The sequence below is a fragment of the Lineus longissimus genome, chromosome 4 (assembly GCF_910592395.1).
Source record: "Lineus longissimus chromosome 4, tnLinLong1.2, whole genome shotgun sequence".
NCBI lineage: Eukaryota > Metazoa > Nemertea > Pilidiophora > Heteronemertea > Lineidae > Lineus > Lineus longissimus.
This window is the reverse complement of record NC_088311.1, coordinates 8811305-8829892: the sequence shown is the minus strand read 5'-3', so window position 1 is coordinate 8829892 and position 18588 is coordinate 8811305. Positions and strand designations below refer to the sequence as shown.

The 18588-nt window shown below is 39.9% G+C and overlaps 3 protein-coding genes and 1 non-coding gene across 4 annotated transcripts; 3 read left to right on the top strand and 1 right to left on the bottom strand.

Annotated features, from left to right (window-relative positions):
- The first annotated feature begins 439 nt into the window (after positions 1-439).
- Positions 440-7250, top strand: LOC135487043 (XK-related protein 4-like). The gene is made up of 3 exons (XM_064770351.1): positions 440-889; positions 1452-1648; positions 2372-7250. The coding sequence occupies exons 1-3, from the start codon at positions 459-461 to the stop codon at positions 3157-3159; spliced, it is 1416 nt and encodes a 471-aa protein (XP_064626421.1). The 5' UTR covers positions 440-458; the 3' UTR covers positions 3160-7250.
- A 459-nt stretch (positions 7251-7709) lies between these two features.
- On the top strand, positions 7710-7781 carry Trnap-ugg (transfer RNA proline (anticodon UGG)). Its single transcript has one exon. It is a non-coding gene; the product is annotated as a tRNA-Pro (tRNA).
- Positions 7782-9130: 1349 nt separating this feature from the next.
- Positions 9131-10810, bottom strand: LOC135486068 (NADH dehydrogenase [ubiquinone] 1 beta subcomplex subunit 7-like). The gene is made up of 3 exons (XM_064768560.1): positions 10631-10810; positions 10051-10219; positions 9131-9689 (listed from the first exon to the last, which is right to left on the bottom strand). Exons 1-3 carry the CDS (start codon positions 10797-10799, stop codon positions 9581-9583), a joined length of 447 nt encoding a protein of 148 aa, XP_064624630.1. The 5' UTR covers positions 10800-10810; the 3' UTR covers positions 9131-9580.
- A 27-nt stretch (positions 10811-10837) lies between these two features.
- On the top strand, positions 10838-18406 carry LOC135486067 (serine/threonine-protein kinase Nek8-like). Its single transcript, XM_064768559.1, has 17 exons — positions 10838-10985; positions 11437-11642; positions 11839-11894; positions 12046-12222; positions 12423-12472; positions 12866-12947; positions 13185-13393; positions 13751-13818; positions 14029-14228; positions 14833-14989; positions 15252-15328; positions 15715-15832; positions 16107-16257; positions 16451-16608; positions 16873-17028; positions 17281-17439; positions 17906-18406. Exons 1-17 carry the CDS (start codon positions 10936-10938, stop codon positions 17935-17937), a joined length of 2106 nt encoding a protein of 701 aa, XP_064624629.1. The 5' UTR covers positions 10838-10935; the 3' UTR covers positions 17938-18406.
- Positions 18407-18588: the final 182 nt, after the last annotated feature.

The following is an 18588-nucleotide window of genomic DNA, read 5'->3' as shown; positions in this document are numbered from 1 at the left end:
GTCACAACCAATCTGATGGCAGTAGCTGCTACAATGTCCAATGTCTGAATAGTAGTTGCCAGCCGGCACCTGTCCTAGACACTGTCACAACCAAGCTGATGACAGTAGTTGTTAGAATGGCGAATCCAAGATCTTTTTCGTTAGGCCCTTGTGCCTGCGGTATAGATGAGACGGCCAAGTACATTATCTGTCTTCACGAGCATGATGAGATGATTGCTCAGCCTAAGGCAGTAGGCCCTGGAGTGCATGTCGTCTAGAGCACAGTGAGATGTTATGTTAAGTCAGTCCAGGACAGCAGGCCCAGATGACTGCTGTGAATGTCTCAGAAAATTGTGAGGCTAAATTTGGAGCGAAACGACTGGGGGCGAAAAGGTCGGGGAGCGAAAGGACCCGATATCAAATGGCCAATGTGGAATCAGTCCACAGGTGTTTATAAAAAAAAACGAAAACAAACCAAAATGGCAAATTTTCCAAAGTTCCCACGAACTCGTCGTGATAAACCCCTCAGAACTATTCGCGATGATCATTTTGAGAGTATCGATGCCACTCGTGGCCACGATCAAATTGATGGCTTTCCAGAGAAAGCACATTTTGGGACATTCGACGTACTGGTAATCATTGCTTCGATTGGAAGTTTCTTTTTCGATTTGGGCTCAGATTTGTGGGTTGCACACGTTTACTTTTCTGACAAGGAATATTGGTACTTCGGAATGACAGTTGCCTTCATTATGATTCCCTCCTTGACAATGATGGTGTTTAGCTTTCGTTGGTACATCATGGATTATCATCAGAAGAAGAGGGATAGTCCTCAGAATCCGTGCCCTGTGCCATGCAAAGTGTGGTTCTTGAGAACAGTGTGTTTACTCTTTCAAGTTGGACCAGTTTTGAGGTGAGCCCTTAATGGCTTTATCACAGCTCAGTGAGCATGTTATGTTCATGCGGGTGCATCTTGCATGATACAATATCTTTGTGTCGGACAGAATCGGTGTGATCAAGCCCTGGAAATCAAAGTTGCACTGTGGACCGAGGCGCGGTCCTACCCTATCATTCATCATCGAAATGCAAAGGAAACTGTCTTGGGGAATACGACACTTCGGAACTTCGGTCCTGGTTATGATGATGGTTCGGTTTGAGTATAACTGACCAATCAGCTGACACTGACAGTTATGCACTGTACCATCGTCATGTCCGGGACTTAAAGTTCAGAAGTGAAGTGTCAAATATGGGGGTTAGTCAATACCCCTTGGCTTACCTGTGGCATCCCAATAATGACACACAAGACAAACTGAAAGCGAAGTTGACAGAACAGTACCAAACAGAGTGCATGAATCCTGTCAATGTGGTGCATCAGTATGGGTGCTTAACACTTTCATTGTCAAACAACGCCGGACAAGGTGGTCATGAATTGATACTGCAGTTTTACTAAACAAACTCTTTTTATGTTATTTCAGATATGGTGAAACACTATACAATGGTCTTAAAAGTCGGAAAACAAATTTGAGGAATTATTACTTTCAGTTGATGCTGTATGAGGATGCAGATTCTACATTGCTGAGACTGTTTGAATGTTTCCTTGAGGCAGCTCCCCAGTTGGTCCTACAGCTTTACATCATGGCTTCTCAGGGCACAGGCACAGACACCTTTAGGAGTAAGTAGTGCTCTAGAACCCCATCTATGTCTTGTACACGTACAGTAACCTCTCTAGTAGAGGGACACCCTCGGGACTGACAGATGCTGTCTTAAAATATAGAGGTGTCATGATTAGAGAGGTCAAATTGAATGGAAACAATCAATTTGGGACCAAATCTAGTGGCCCTAATACAGAGGTTGTCCTTAAGAAAGAGGTGTCCTCTGAGAGAGCTTCCAAGGAATAAAACTGACAAAGTGAGGATTGGCTTGGAAGCACTTAGTTTAAGCTAGTACTTAAGTCCTTGCACAGATGAATGAACCTTGAAGTGTCTGTGGAAACAGTGTCTTACAGATCTTGGTTCAAATTCTCACGAAAAACCTAGTGCTATTCTTGGGAAGGGTTTGGTGACTGACTGTCTTTCCTCAAGTGGTCATCATTTATGGGGACATACTGACATTCCGAATTCCTACAACATTACATGGAAATAATAATATGGTTTAACTATTACTTCAGTGTAGCTAATAAGCCATACTGTATTAAGCAAGTCTGCATTGCATTGATGTAACATGCCCAAACACACTGTCACTGTGTCCATGAGTGGGTATTTACAATTAAGGTTTCTTTTTATTTGTTCAGTAGTAGTTTGTAAACACCAATAAAAAGCTTGACATACGTTTACTTTCAAGAAGAAAAAAACAGTATCAGTTTGGTTTGACATTTATACTTTGCTTTATATTTCAGTAATCATCCAAGCTGGGTCCTGTAGCATGTCTCTAATCTCCTTGGCATGGTCACTGACGTCATTTCACCGAGCTCTCCGTTTCACACGAAACGACAAGAAGAACCTCCGGCGGCCAGCTATGGTTTTACTCTTCATGTGGAGGATATTCACGATAGGCACACGCGTGCTGGCCATCGCGCTTTTCGCATCACATTTTCATTATTACGTCTTTGTTATACTCGGTGCCCATTGGTTAGCTATGACGATATGGTTGGTTTTCCAAAAGACGAACTTTTGTTCTCACAGATTTGAGGAGGTGCTTTTCGATGCTATTTGTGGTGTGGTGTATATTTTCTGTTTCTTGAATCTCAAAGATGGGCCAACAAGGTACAAATATTTAGCTTTTTACACTGTGGTGTATATGGAAAATTTGGGTATGATTGTGTCGTGGTTCTTTTTCACCGACGCAGCGGGTAAGTGGTACCACTACCCCTGTCTCATGATTGTTATTGCGGGTTTTTTGGCCGGAATCCTCATCATGCAAATATACTACTTTTCTTGTCATCCATCGAAAGGAATCAAGTTTTGTATTGGTGAGGAAGAAGCGACCCCTGTCGTCATAAATGGACAAAACTCCTACCACGGATCTACCGAGTCTCTTCCTGTCTCCCACGCGTCACAAAATTATGCATCGCCGCCTGTTAACAGCACTGCCAGGAATGGAGTGAAGAACAATACGTACACACACTCAACATCCGGGAGTGCAAACGGTCAAGACAATGTGCTGAGCCAGGGTACCCTGGTTTGACATACAGGTTCACACCTACAATTTCGTGCAATTTATGTGTAGGTGTAGTTAAGTGTTCTGTATGATTCATTTACTGTAGCAGTATTAATTTGAGTCACTTTTAAATATGAGGTCTTTTCTAGTTTCATATTACATCTGTATCAGCTCTTTTTTCCATTGTCATTTTTAAATATCACTAGCAGGGCTGCTTGCCTATAAACTTGTTGTGTAATTTGCACACATTTGTTCAAAAATCATGATGAAAAGACACCAAAATACACAAATTTCTTGTTCAAATTTACAAGAAATACACAAAAATCGACCAAAAATCATACCAAAAGTTGTGGACTGCACATCGAGTCACAGCAAGGTAAGCTGCCTTGCTCTAAGTAGGTAAAAGAAGCGTAACTTAATTGGCATTTCTGAAGGCTTGATAACTTGGTTGAGCTTAGTAGAGCTTTCAGATGTGACAATTGAATGCCTCTCTACTTGGAGTGACCAGCCTCTCAGTTTTCTGTGAAGGTCATTTTCTTCGAATTATTTTGTGGTATGTTTCTGTTTACGAACAAATGACGTATCCATTCCTTTTGTGATGTTTTATTTTATTTGTTGATTTGTTTCATGTTTTGTTGTATATTGTCGAAGTATTAAGTTTTCTAAACTCAAATTGTTTTAGTTTATACCAACCTGAAATAATTTTTTTTTAAATGTAACATCATCATGATCCTCTTTGCCAGTTACTTGTATGAGTAACAGAGGATTCCTGTTCATTCCTGAAGGTAGTAAATATCATACTATTTAACAAAATATTTACATTATGTCACAAATTTATAAACCATATAGATTTATGATGATGTATTATTGCGATAAGGCCACAATTTTTTCTTTGTTGGTATGTTGTAGAAGTGCCGCCTGATGACGTGTTTCACCCAAATTCTGAAATATCATTTCAGCATTTAGAAGTTGATTTGTACTATAAACTTATCAAAAAAAGATATAACAATGCATCTTTCATTTTTTCTGATGTGTGTTTATGCCAAGTACCTAACTTCACGTTTGGCAAGTAAACCAAAAATTAAAAACATGTGGCCTAATTAGATACATTAAATACCCAGCAAGGCTTCTTGGAGGTTTTTCAACGAGAGCAATGGGACATGTGATTCTGAGAGCAATTAGAGTTCGTACTTTAGATTTACGGCCTTAGATTTATAAACGGCGCTATAAGTAGTTTATTTTTAGTAACAAAAATTCTTACACTTTATATAGTATAGCAGTAGAAAAAAACCACCAATAGTAATAAAATTATGCAAGCTGATAGATTTGATATAATAACCTATATTTTAGCATGAGGCTTACGAGTATATTATACTTTTAAATCAATCTCTAAGTCATTTGCTTAGAGTATGGCAAGCTGTCCATTCCTTTCAAATGAAAATGGAGTACCGTAGAAGCTCTCTGTCAAGGACCCCTCCGGACGTACAAGTGCTGTCCTGAATAGAGAGGTGTCCTGATTAGGAGATCACATTGATTCGAAACCATCAATTTGGAACCAAAACTATATCCTTCATAGATACATGTAGGGTGCGTCCTTGATAGAGAGGTGTCCACTCAGGGAGGTTGCACTGTATATGCTGTTGTTGAAAAATTATTGCTGCTGTGACCTACTTATCAGTTATAAGTAGGTCAATTGATACAAGCATACATTTGTATGTAGCCAAGTTTGTTGAGATAGAGTAGACATGAGCCCAATGTCCTATCTTGATAATTTTTACCAGAAAGCGCATTTAGCAAATTTGTTTTTAACATATCATTTTGAGATTTGTAGCATGATGAAGTGTGTTAATTTAGTTGCTGTTGCACAATCAGATATTATTGTGCTGAGTATTTTTTTGCTGGTTGATCAAACTGAAAACATATTTACAAAAGACATGTTGGAAAAATTTGATCTGGTGCACTATTAAACTGAATAATCCAGGAAAGTTTTTGGTTCTAAATAACTGAGGGAAGTACGTGTAGTTTTCTTCTTTCCCTGTACGATATGACTACAAAACTTCCAATGTTTGATATGTACATGTAGCATAACACTATTTTGCACTTAGCAGAATCGAGACCCAATCTGTTCTGATACCCAATCGATAGCAAGGATTGGTGCCAGTGAACGCCAAGATTATGGTAAAGTCCGGCCTTTAACTGTGTGTGAGAAAAGATCAATAACTGATTATGAAGAAACAAGATTGATAGCTTAGAAGGGAATAATTTATCGATTGGCTAAATCTTGTTGAGAAAAAAGAGAAACCACTGGGTTTAGGTGGCTCACGGCCAGTCCAGTCGTTCTTTCGCATGGTATTGCCATGCATCTCAAAAATATTACATTTGGCAATTTTTCTATCCTGATTGGAGAATCTCAGGGCGTTGCCGGCCTGTCTACATTCAAGAATCTCTCTGGTCACTGTCCTGTCCGAAATTACATTGTATTGAATTGTGCCATGTATTGTATTTGAATGGTGTCTAAACTGTAATGGCAGGCAAAAACACTCATCCCGCCTTGGAGGAGGGATGCTCCCTAGAGAAAGTCACCTCCAAGTGCAGAGTGAACTCTAAAGAAGAAGAAGAAGAATCATCATCTTTTGGTATTTACTTGTCTTCCTCTTGATTTGACTTTTGCAGAATGCTTGAAATTATCTATCTTATTTTATATGAAGAATCTCAACCACTGTCATTTACATTTGAAACATATTGTGCATAGTGTACTATGTTATCTATTTGTGAATCTCTGGCCACTCCTGTAGTGTTCACCCTATTTCCTGAATTATTGATATCTCTGGTAGAAATCTTCCACAAATACTAGACATGATGATCATATGGCTAATTAGGCAGTTTGCTGTCACACATTATTCGATGTAATTGGGTGTGATGGCATCGATAGTTTATACTCACTCACCAATGTTGAAATCACCAGATTGTCTGATCCATCTATAATTGCTTTGTTAACCCATTAAGAAGAAGGAAAAAGTTGGTAAAATGTTCACTGATGTATTCAAGAACACAATTTTACAATAAATTGCATAGTGGCGAAGTGGATTCCGATGCTTCGAAAATGTCCCTATAGATTTATGCTTGAACTTTTGTCAATGATGGCAGTAGCAAAATTCGGGCAGCCCGAGGAATCGGGGACTAAAGTTTGCTTCTCTGGACCTGCTCAAAAAACCCCTTAGACAATGCCTCTCATTGGCTGAAGTTCTGACGCAAAAGCAATTGTGACCAATCAGAGTGTTCCTAGCATTTGATTCTGGGAATCTCATCAGTGTTGTCTCAATAATATCCAAACTCGCATTATCATTGGTGGTAAAATCTTGCCATTGGAAAAAAAAACCTATCTTCTCCGAGGTGCCCTCAACAACCTCAGTCGATTCTTTGATTTCCAAGTGCAATTTCCATACATACAAATCATCAGAAGCTGATGTTGACGGTTAAAGCTCTGATGCTGATTTAAAGTTGATGTACACCTGTACATAGCAGATAGCAATAGGAGAAAATGTCTTAGGGTCCGTTTAGCAGGAGAGCGAACATTAACCCCTCATTTCCTTTGGATTTTGTCATGGCTGAACTGTATTTTTTGTCTTAGTGGTCTTGTTAATTCCCAAGACAATTATAAACTTTGTTTATTTTTATGGTATAAGTAAAACTGGAAGGTTTAACATGATATATTTATATGATAATATTAATATATGGTGTATATGTACATGTATTATAATGATGTATTCATTATTTTAAGGCAACATTACATTATTTTGGTGAGTCATGACTACTTAATCTGTGACTAACTGTGTGAAATACTTGGCAAGGAGGGCAATCTCTCCTTAATATTTAATTCAGCTAATTAGTTCTATAGTTTATTATGACATTAAAGCATGCCAGATATTTTATGTTTTGGTGCAAAAGTCAGGGCTGTTGGCATTTTTGGTCCTGCTAGGCAGTGTAGGTTCATCCAGTACATGGAATAAGGACAGCCTCTTGTTTGTTTGATGATTGTGTAGATATACATGTAAGAACAGTGTGGTAAATGTATTAAGAATGGAGAAGTGAAAATATGATTTACATACTAAAACAAATGATGATATTGTTTGAATTTATGAGCAAGTTTCATTGACACCAAGGGCACTGTTGGCCTAGACACTGTCGACAAGGGACATTGCACCAGGTTGGGACCAATCCACTTTCTTATTCCCTTGTCTGCAGGAACATCATCCTAAGAAAAGCTGAGGTTTGCTTACTTTAGACAAAAGAATCTAAGAGTTAATGGCCCTTGACAATACGACGGTCAAAACTGTACAGACACCAAATAGTCAATACTATATACAGGGTGGCTCAGAATTATTTTCCCTTGCACAATAGAATTCTATTGTGTGTCCATTGTGTGAGGGAAAATAATTCTGGGCCACCCTGTAGAAACAGGACATTGAAATGGCAAAACTTCAGACAACCCTTTGGCTATAGCCACTTACCTTATGATCGATGGAATCAAAGGCACCAGTCACCAGACTGATTTTAATTGTGCTGTTTGTATATGAGGCTCAGTGGTCTAGAGGCATGATTCCCGCTTTGGGTGCGGGAGGTCCCGGGTTCAATTCCCGGCTGAGCCCATTAATTTTTCTTTTTTTCAGCAAGAATGGACCTTTCCTCTTTTTCAGTTTCTATCCTGATAATCATGCAAATGCGTGCACTTGCTATGGAAACAAAAATAACACCCTCTCTCTCACTAAAAACAGGTGCTGCCCTCTCTCAGAACATTACCAAACTAAAACTTTATGTGGACAGTGATAGCTTCTCATCATCATCATCATCATCAATAATATCTAAGGCAGTTGCCTGTGGATATGGATATTGCCGGTTTGCAAATGCTTTTGAAACGCGAGCCGCGCAGGTGTGGTTGGTGTTGAGCTATAGTATTAAGCTTGTTCTACAGTATGTTTCATTGCAGTGAGATCACAACTTAAAACATTGTCCTTTGACTCTCTCGCTAGGCAGTTTTAAAAATGAGGTGCCTAGCCAACGTTAATTCCCTTAAAAGTCAAATCTAAGGTCTCGCCAAGTTTTGTCCAGGGCGGCCTTGAAGCCCTGTACTGTCTTGACTGCGACAACATCGCCTGGAAGGTTATTCCATGGGTTCACGACCCGCTCACAGAAACTCAGTCGCCTCAGTTCGGTGTTCACTCGCCTTTTTTGAAGCTTGTGGTCGTGGCCCCTGGTCCGCCGTAAGTTCACTGGGGCAGGGGGGAGCAGTTTCTCGACATCCCCACCACTAAGTCCTTTGATATACTTGAAGGTCTGAATCATATCTCCTCTAGCTCTCCTGTAGGCCAGAGAGTGGAGGTTCAGCGTTTCTAACCTTTGACGATACGGATGGGTTCTTATCGCTGTGGCCAGTTTAGTTGCCCTCCTTTGGACAGACTCTAGGGTGCTCTTATCTTTCTTATGCTTTAAGAACAGGGCCTGGTTGCAGAATTCAAGGTGAGGGCGCACTAGCGTAGAGTAAAGCGTCTTTATCACAGGCACACTCCTCGATGACACGTTACGTTTAATTGTCCATAGGATCCGGTTTGCCTTTGCTGCAGTGTCCGTGACGTGTTGGGAAAAAGAGAGATTTGAAGTGACTTTATACCCAAGGTCTTTCTCGGCATCGCTAGCTCTTAGGTTCGTCCTCGCATCATGTCCTATTCTCAACTCTGCAATCATAAGTAATGGTGGTAATGGCTGATGTTTCATTGGAATTGAACATGTGAAACCACTATATTTGACTGGACACTATCAAATTTAACCACCAACTCCAGTGTCATCGTGTTGAAGTTTGATCCTCATCCGAAAATGTCTGATGTTGCATTACACTTATAGCATCTTGACCCCCGATGTATTGACATTGCTCAGCTTCCAGACAACGCGCGGAGGCAATACCGTATACACCTATAGGAGCGTAAGAAAACCAAACTTTTGAAAAACAATTACTTTTTATTCTTGTACAGAAAAGCACAAGCACATTTTTCTATCATACAGACACCAAACAATTACAAGTCGTCTTATGTACAGCAATCATGGAGGAGAACTAATTGGGAGACGCATATTGTAACAGTGGAGGTTTGGTTTACCTGTAAAACTGATGGTATTTCGTCCAACTGTGTCCATACTCTGTGACAGCAGTTACAGTTACATAGAGCTACAACAAACATTTCAGTATAGACTTGTTCGAGGACGGTTCTGACCACTATCCTCAAAGTAGCAAAACTAAATGTGGCTCTAGCTGTCTTTCTGGCTACCAGAAATGATGCAGAAAGTGAAATTTCTCAGTCACAGTCACACTGACTATTTTCAAATGAACGAATGCACTCCCTTGTATCCAACAACGAATGATAATTACACAGTCAATTGTCTGTTACAGCAAAACAGATTATGTCATAATCAATTCCGATGATTCCTTCTCTAATTTTTTCTGTATCCTAATTGCCCTAGCCTTCAGTCGTCTTTCCCGCTCATGTTCCTTCATTCTTAGTATAAAACTGAAAAGAAGATGACAAGAAATTGAGTTTTACATTAGCTTTCTCTAGTTTAAAATATTTCAGCCAAGTCCCAAAGGGTTTGCCATACAAAGTACATTTGGTACAAAAGTAGCCAGTCATTTCCAGTGGCTTTGATTTGCTCCTCACTCCGAATGGCAACTGGATTGAACATCCTTAGTATTGCCCTCTACAAACTCAATATCATCATTATCACCAATAGTCTATATAAATTCTTCTTATTACCATTAATTGATACAGAGCAGTTTTGTCTTTCTTATTCTTGTTATCACAAACATACATATGTATTTAAAGTGAAAAATCCTGGACTCATGAAAAATGATATACTAATAACGACACTTACTCTTCATACTGACAAGTTTCCCATACATGCTTTTCATGTGCACATTTTGAGAAGAACGGTATATTATCAGAGCGGCATTTCAAGAATTCAATCCATCGGTGAGCACAGTAATCTCGCTTGTCTGCTTCAACATTCATTGCTTGCATTTCCTCCAGTGTCGCTACCATTTCTGCAAAATAACAACATTGGAAATTGCCTTGTTTATGGCATAGTAGAAATGAATACATGGAAAAGGAAAGTTTCAGCAAGTTTGTATGCATAATGATGACGACACTGTCAAACTGAATTTCTATTTTCCTGGACCACCATTAATTACAAACATCGTTCCCTTAATATGAGTCGCCAAATAAAATTACGAGGCGAGGAGCTTGGATTTTTGGATGGGCTGGCCATGCCGGCAGCAATTTGTCAAATGAAGAAACCAAGGCCGCCTAGCTGGATCTGGCTCAAATACTTGTAGTTTTGACGAAGATGATTGATGAATTGTTTGACATGGAGATACTTTTTTAACCAAATTAATTCAGTTGTGGCATCCCATACAATACATTTTGGTCTAAAATAATGTACACAAGTTTTGTACCTCTCTCTTTCCTCCCTTCGGGGAAACCGTACAAGGGATCGAATGTTGGGTCATTTGCACGATCAGGTCTTTCCTCAGGGTGGGCAATGTAGACCGAATAAAACTGCCCCATTGCGACTTTATTCGAGATAATCGAGCTAGGATTTTTGACCTCGAATCCCAAAAACATTCACTCTCGTCCTTTCGCGCGTGTCGCGAGAAGCTCCGAGAGCGTCAAAATTGGTAACCTGAATTTGACATTTTGATGTTTTTTTCTGGTAAAAAGGACTCTGTGATCAGATGATTGTTGTAATACGGCATTAATTATGATGGAAAAATACGAGAAGATTCGAGTGGTGGGGAGAGGGGCGTACGGGTAGGTTGGAAGTTGAATAATTTCAAACTTTTGTGCTAAAAAAATCATGATTCTAATCTATGGGCCGTTATATCCGCAAAAATACTTGGGAGCTGAAATGACAGAATATGCTGCGAAGTGCCCTGTAATGTAGATAGAATGATGTTGTAAGACAGTTGAGAACATGTCGGAAGAGACACCTGGCGAACCTCATGTGTGGTCACTTGGAGTTGGGCTTGGGACTTGGTCGACTTTCTTCGAGTGAGTCGATTTCCACGATCACGTTGAATCGAGACAAAGTTGCGAATGTGCCTTCAGGTCTTTGTTGTGGGGAACTTAACTTCCATAATGTATTATTCATATGACCAGATGATGATGATGCAATCTGCTCTTGCCGGATAGTGTAAGAGCAAATGAAGTACAAGTTTCTATGATTAGAAATGATATTCTATGTTTGCTTGTCTCGTTTTAGGACTGTTTACCTTTGTAAAAGACTACATGATAATAAGATGGTGATTATCAAGCAGATTCCAGTGGAGCAGATGACGAAAGAGGAGAGGCAAGCTGCTTTGAATGAAGTGAAGGTGTTGTCCATGTTAGATCATCCAAACATCATCGAGTATTATGAGAATTTTCTGGAAGACAAGGCATTGATGATTGTGATGGAGTATGCACAAGGTAGAGTAGTACTGTGACTCTGATGCAAGTTTGGGGGAAAGGTAGATGTGATGCAAAATGTGAAGTATTCAGTCCTAATAATTAGGAGTGGTGCTTACTCTCTAACTGGTGACCCCCTTTTGACAAATTCATACAATACTGTTGGCTTTAAACTGATTTTGACTGCATGAAAATCAAAAAAGATTTTATTTTGTAGGTGGGACACTCTTTGAATTTCTCCAGCAACGAAATGGAAATTTATTTGAAGAGGAGGTAATTTATTTTCATACTTTCTTTCGTCCTGTTTTTGTGATTCTCTGCTCTGTGCTCTGTATGCCAGATTAGGGCAAGTCAAAATACTTTTTAGCTGGTTTGAATCCTTAAAAGAGATTTTTTTAATGGAGATATGTCTCTTATTTTCTAGGAAATACTGAAGTACTTTGTACAGATGCTGCTCTCCCTCCAACATGTCCACTCAAAGCAGATCCTTCACAGGGACTTGAAGACGCAGAATATTCTCCTGGATAAGAAGAGGGAAGTTATCAAAGTTGGAGACTTCGGAATCTCAAAAGTCCTGAGCAGTAAAAGCAAAGCATACACAGTAAGTTTGGTTGGCTTTACATGCCTATCTTTCTCAAGCTCAAAGAGTAAAAAGATTGCATTCAAAAATTAATTTTATATACATTATCTTGTGAGACAATAAGATAACAAAACTGACCAAATTTATTTTCTGACAGAAATGTTGCCAAAATTTGAAATTAAAGTTTGATTGTTCCTAATCATCTGCTGTCTATTTTTCAGGTGGTTGGAACTCCTTGCTACATCTCACCAGAGCTCTGTGAAGGAATGCCGTATCCTTTCATAATTTATGCTACATGAACCCTTCTTTTCACCAAAGTCTCTACATCCACCTTGTGCACACATACATGTAAACTCATTGTTCCCCAAGGCCAGATACTGACGAAGTTGGTGAGACGAGATCCTCCACCTAGCCATTTGAGGCCAAGTCTGAGAATATAAGTTTCTAACTCAGTTGTTTGTCACCTAGTTTATGTATTGGGGTACATCTAATATACCTGTACAGTATTACAATACAGTTTGTATACAATATTTGGGGTTTAACCTAGTTTTCAGAGTGACACATTCACAAGCCTTTAATTTTACAATCAAAGAAAACAGCTTGCGACCACACTGGCAAATAGTCCTGTTTCAAGTCATCCGCCTTTTCCTTAACCATCAACTAGTTACAATCAAAAGAGTGACATATGGGCTCTTGGATGTGTACTTTATGAGTTGGCAAGTCTGAAGAGGGCATTTGAAGCTGCTGTATGTATTTACTACCTACCTTTCTGTTGCTCATGGGGGAGGTCTTTTATAAGAACATTCATTAATGAAGACAGAAGGATTTTTTGCACCAATCATTTGGTTTATGTATCATATGTTTGCAAAGGATAGCATTTAAATCTAACGAGAAATAAATTCTGTATGGAATGTGACGGATCCCGTAAAGTCAAAAACGGGTGTGACATAACCAGGGGTCACCAGCTGTCTCTTCAATTTCAGAATCTGCCAGCATTAGTTTTAAAAATCATGCGTGGAACTTTCGCACCTATAGCTGAACATTACAGCAGTGACATGAGGTCACTCATCTTAAGTATGCTGCACCTTGACCCGAATAAGCGCCCCCACATCCACCAGATCATGGCCCAGCCCATTGTGATGAACTCGTTGATGAATCTCTATACGGACATGGGAAAAATACCATGTACCAGGTGAGTGTAGTGGGTAGACAGTGATTAGGTATTGGTACCATGATTAGGGTGGTGATGATAATCCTTCAGGTATGGTTTTCACTACAATTCAGCAATTTTCAAAACTGCTGTAGAAAAATCAGTCCTTCAATGAGGTATCCATTCTTAAAACTTTCTGCAATCTCGCTAGCCTTAAAGTTGAAAATAGATACTGAGAGAGCATCACAAGTAAGGAGCCAGTATATGGATAGTCTGGAATAATCCATCCCTTGAAACCCTGTACCTGTGTGTTATAGTCATCTGGCAACAATGGTCTTGTTATTTTGAGGGCTGTTGAGCTATGGCCCTAAACGATCAAAATTCTCTTCTATCTTATAGAATCCACCGTCCAATGCAGCCAGCAGGAAGAGGAAGAATGCAAAGAACAAGTCCTCATATGCCCAGAGGTAAGTGCTAAAGGCCCATGTTGGTAAAGCCTTTTTCGGCACCATAACATTAAGTTTTGTCCTGGGTTTCCGGTCTAACGAGAATTTACAGGTGCTATTGTAATCATTTCGGAAATGAAAGTTGTTTATGTGAGAGGTGACATGCGTTGATATTATGATATACATAGCCCTAAATTCTTTTATTTCTGATTAAAAACTTATTTTTCTCAGGGTCTGTTGCCAGCATTTCTGAAACTGAACCGATGGGCCACAAACATCTTTCACCAAGTACTGTGTACAGCTGGGGCAATGGCATCATGACGCCGGTAAAGCTGCCCTTACCGTCTGTTGATACACATGTCACACAGGTATCCGCAGGCCGGACACAAAAAGCTGCTGTGACAAAGAATGGTCGGCTCTTTGTTTGGGAGGTAAGTATCCTCTGTTCTTTGAAGAACCTGTCTTCTCCTGAATAACTCCAGTTGGCTAATCTAAAAATCAAAGCATCGCCTAATGTTGTCAGTATTGGTTGATTTCTTCTCTGGGTGGGATCAAATCTTTTAAAATAGTTTGGTGTCAGAAAGTTTAGGTTACAGCCTGACGAAATGAGGTAGTGGGCTGTAAATATGTTAAGGAACTTGGAAGTGACAGCACAAGCAGCTTATGTGTCACTCGATATCGTAGCAAACGAAGTGAAAACGGTGCATTGGCTCTCACGAGACGTCAATTTTGCTGTAGTCGTTTAACCTCATTTGTTTTTCTGGTATAAAAACTGAGCGCCTAATGAGGCCCGAAAATGTACATGAGGTACAACGCCTGCTTGCAGATTGATTAGCCACTACCTCATGTCCACACTGACCACAGTTGCTGCACAGTTTACCCAACCATATTTATCTCATTTAGCTCGTATGTTTCAATGTAACTCTTGTACAAAATACTTATTCATATTACATATTATAGTACTAAAGTTAGTGTTAGCCAAGAGCAAACTTGCGACCTTCAAGTGTGATGATATTTCCTTTGTTGACCCTCCAGGGTTCCTCAGTTGGTGGGGAAAGTGGTCTCCCAGGTGCTATATCCAGTAGCATGGATCAGCCATTGCAGTCATTCATACCAAGATACCTCGAGGGTCAGTCTGGCGTGACGATACAACACGTTTCATGCGGTGATCTTTTCACTGCTTGTCTCACTGGTAAGAATGGATTTTATGTTATGTTCGAAGGCAGACTGAAAATGATGATTCGAGAGATGAGCAGTCCACAGTTTTGTAGAGATAAGAGTTGAAGATAAGGTTCTGGTTTGATGTAAAACTGTTCTGACAGAATGGCATAGATAAGCAATTGTGAACCATGGGGAGGATATTTCCAGCACTTATATCAACAGTTAATAAAGACTAGTCTAATTCTTGCAAAATGTGTTCTTCTTGAATTGGTCATAATTTGTTCTCTTTCTAGATCGAGGAATTCTAATGACATTTGGAAGTGGTGCTAATGGTTGTCTTGGTCATGGTAATACGCATGATGTGACACAGGTAAGCCAGCGGCTGCTCATCTAAAGGCACCTTGGGATATTCTTTTGGTCCATGGTGTCAGTATTAACATTAGGCTGGGTTTTCATAAACTACAATGTCACTTTATTTATGTCTCACTTTTCACGTGTCACACGTGACATGAAGAACAGAAAAGTTTCTGAAGCGCGGGCTACATACGATTCACATGGTCACTGACTTGCAGGCCAAGATTCTGCTAGCACTCTTTGGCTTTGAAGTGAAGAATGTGTCCTATGGTGCTCTCCATGCTTTGGCCGTATTCATTTCTTACAGGCTTAGATAATGGATTCTCTCCATGGCTATGACTTGGTGGATTTGTCCTGTTGTGTTTCTGGTTCCCATGTTTAACCTGTATTCATTTCTTGCAGGCTAAGATAGTGGAGGCTCTCCTTGGTTATGAAGTGGTAAATGTGTCCTGCGGTGCTTCCCACGTTTTGGCCGTCACAAATGAACATGAGTTGTTCGCCTGGGGCCGGGGCGAGAGCGGTGAGGACTTGATATTGACATTTTAGATCTTATCAGTACTAGAATCTCCAATTAGTTTAAAGAAGACTTCAAAACCTTACAACAAATCTATAACAAACTGAGATCAGCTTGTGAAATATACATTAAAATATTGGTTTTGGTTATGTCCGTGGTTATCCTTATATGCACAACTACATATTTTCCAATGTCCTATATAGGCTATATTTGAGTTAACAGATAAAATCAGCCTTTAAAAAAGTCTCAGTGATACAACTTTTGCCTTCTCCCTTTCTAGGTCGCCTTGGTCTCGGTAGCAACCAGTCGTTTCCATCCCCTCAACCTGTGCCGATTCCAGACCAATTTCAGCCCCGATCCGTCCATTGTGGAGTCGACTGCTCCGTTGTGATAACGGTCGATAAGAAGATGCTATGTTGTGGAAGTAACAGGTAATGTCAGAGATAGAGAGCGCTAGGTGTGACGAATGTTCTCTTAAACCCCAAACTGGGATATAAAAAGAAAAAATGTTCCCAACGTTTCTCCAAGTCTGACCAAATGCCTCGAAAAACATTGCCAATATGTCTTCCCTTCAATTGACGTGGTAAAGAGCTTTTTTTAGTTGTCCTGTGTGTCATATTTCAGGTCCAACAAACTTGCCATGGATGAGTTCCAAGGAGAGGGTGGCATCAGTAAACCGATGGAGGAGGTTTATCTATTCACGCCTGTGGAGGTGCCACCCTTGGTCGATCTTTCAATCGAGAGTGTTGCTATGGGGACATCACACACTGCTGTTATTACAGGTGAGATTGTACACTGTAGTCTTTTTTTCACTACTCAGTGCAGATCAGGAAAAGGCAAAAGGGGTCATGATTTACTGAAATAAACATGCACCATTTGCTAAAGGGAGCCTATTGTTTTAGGCTGGAATGCACATGGAATATGCACTTATAAGTGTCTCCCCCCCCCCTCCAGGGTTATAACCACAATAACTGTTGTTACTAAAATGGATCAAGGTTATCAGGAAAATACCATAAATTTATGTTTTTTGCTTATTTCTGTTCTAGATAGTGGAGAGTGCTATACAGTTGGTTCAAACAACTTTGGTCAGTTGGGTCACAAGGTCCACGAAGATCGCTTACCAGCAAAAGTTGCTCCTTTAGAATCTGAGGCGCTTTCGACAGTGGCTTGTGGAGACACGTTCACTGTTGGTGTCACGACTGGTAGGTTGTCCCCAAACGCATTTAGTTTTGGTTAGATTCTAAGAATTGGTTCCTGAGATGTTTTGAACAAGAAACATGCTGAAAACTCACCTTTGCCATCAAATTCAACTAAAATGTGTTGAACTCGATCCTATCGTCGTGACCACTGCGGCCAAATTGAGGCACAGTGCATTACACATCCAGGCCAATGCTCCATTTCCATTGTAGTGTGTAAGAATCTGATACCTCATTCCTCTAAATGATATATTTCAGATGGCAAGGTTTATACCTGGGGTAAAAATAGCCGAGGCAGACTCGGGCGGCTGGATGATGAAACGAGCGTACCAAAGGTCGTAAAGTTTCCTGGGAATGAAATGTTGAATGTGGTGTCTCTCTCCTGTAGCCATGGCAACACACTGTTGTCAACAAAACGTAAGTAAAGTTCAGAGAAAGACTGCTCATCATTCACATATTGCCCTTAAATGAGCCTTTGCTCTATCAACTGTCAGTGGCGGCGCATGGGTTGAGCAAAGAATTTTGTGTTATACAGAAATATAGTCAAAAACAAATGGCAAAAGGCAAAACTGGTCATAAGCTACATGTAAGCAGCTATAATTCAGTGCAGCTATGAATAGAATAGATTAGCATTGTCAAAAATTAATCGGGGAAGGCGGCAGGAGAATAGCGAGCTGTATAGCGCTTGTGCAGTGATGTCACAACTTTTAACCCGCAGTCCATCATTGAAGTTTTCCACTTGTGGATCACGCCATGGTGAGCTTACTCCTTACAATCTTTTAAAAGACCATATTCCCTTATTCAGTGTCTGTGATGAAATTATGGTGTACATCCTTATCATACTTGCTGTATAGCGTTGTTTAAAGTACTCCTTATGTTTCAGCACCATCAAGAGGTAACTTGGTTCAAGAATGATAATGCAAAAATGTTTCACTTGCATTAGTAACTTTCGTCCTGAACTGAGATGGATGTGGATATCACTTGTTTGTGTTCTACTGACCTACAATAATTGTACTTGGAGGAAGGAGTTAGGAATATTGGTGCTAAATATGTGGACTTGTTTAGTCCCTCAATCAGATTATGCAGCTGTTCTGTCAAAAAGGGACAAACCAGGCATGGACATGTTAAATGGGTTTAAGCTCGTCTCTGGTAACCATTTGCAATATGATAGTGCAGTGTCTGTCATATGGAGCTGATGAAAAGCTGACATATTTTGTCATATTTTTCCAATCACTTAGCATGTGGTATACTTGTATGACCATGACTGCACAATCATGGTGATGTTATGCTATGAATCTGCTTATCTATTACCTTGTGAAATGTTTTGTATTTATTTGTACTGAGATATATATATTTTTTCTTTTCTAATGAATAAATTCATTGAGGATACTTATTATTAATCATACTCTGGTGTTGTTTGTCTTCTGCTGCCCAACTGTCCCTGCGAAATCTGGATCTGGATTTATTCTGTCATCCACTTTCTAAAGGGGGGGGGCGCACTAAGTCCTTGACTTTTCATATTATATAAAATGAATAGCAAGTCACCATGACACAGCTACCATATGA

Excerpts from the sequence above, each read along its gene's own strand:
- LOC135486067 (XM_064768559.1), top strand. The coding sequence starts at position 10,936 with ATGATGGAAAAATACGAGAAGATTCGAGTGGTGGGGAGAGGGGCGTAC. Across the intron at positions 13,394-13,750 it reads GGAAAAATACCATGTACCAG|AATCCACCGTCCAATGCAGC; the intron begins GTGAGTGTAGTG and ends TCTATCTTATAG. Across the intron at positions 16,258-16,450 it reads CTATGTTGTGGAAGTAACAG|GTCCAACAAACTTGCCATGG; the intron begins GTAATGTCAGAG and ends GTCATATTTCAG.
- LOC135487043 (XM_064770351.1), top strand. The coding sequence starts at position 459 with ATGGCAAATTTTCCAAAGTTCCCACGAACTCGTCGTGATAAACCCCTC. Across the intron at positions 890-1,451 it reads CAAGTTGGACCAGTTTTGAG|ATATGGTGAAACACTATACA; the intron begins GTGAGCCCTTAA and ends ATGTTATTTCAG. Across the intron at positions 1,649-2,371 it reads AGGCACAGACACCTTTAGGA|TAATCATCCAAGCTGGGTCC; the intron begins GTAAGTAGTGCT and ends TTTATATTTCAG.
- LOC135486068 (XM_064768560.1), bottom strand. The coding sequence starts at position 10,799 with ATGTTTTTGGGATTCGAGGTCAAAAATCCTAGCTCGATTATCTCGAAT. Across the intron at positions 10,220-10,630 it reads CGAAGGGAGGAAAGAGAGAG|AAATGGTAGCGACACTGGAG; the intron begins GTACAAAACTTG and ends GTTATTTTGCAG. Across the intron at positions 9,690-10,050 it reads GAAACTTGTCAGTATGAAGA|TTTTATACTAAGAATGAAGG; the intron begins GTAAGTGTCGTT and ends TCTTCTTTTCAG.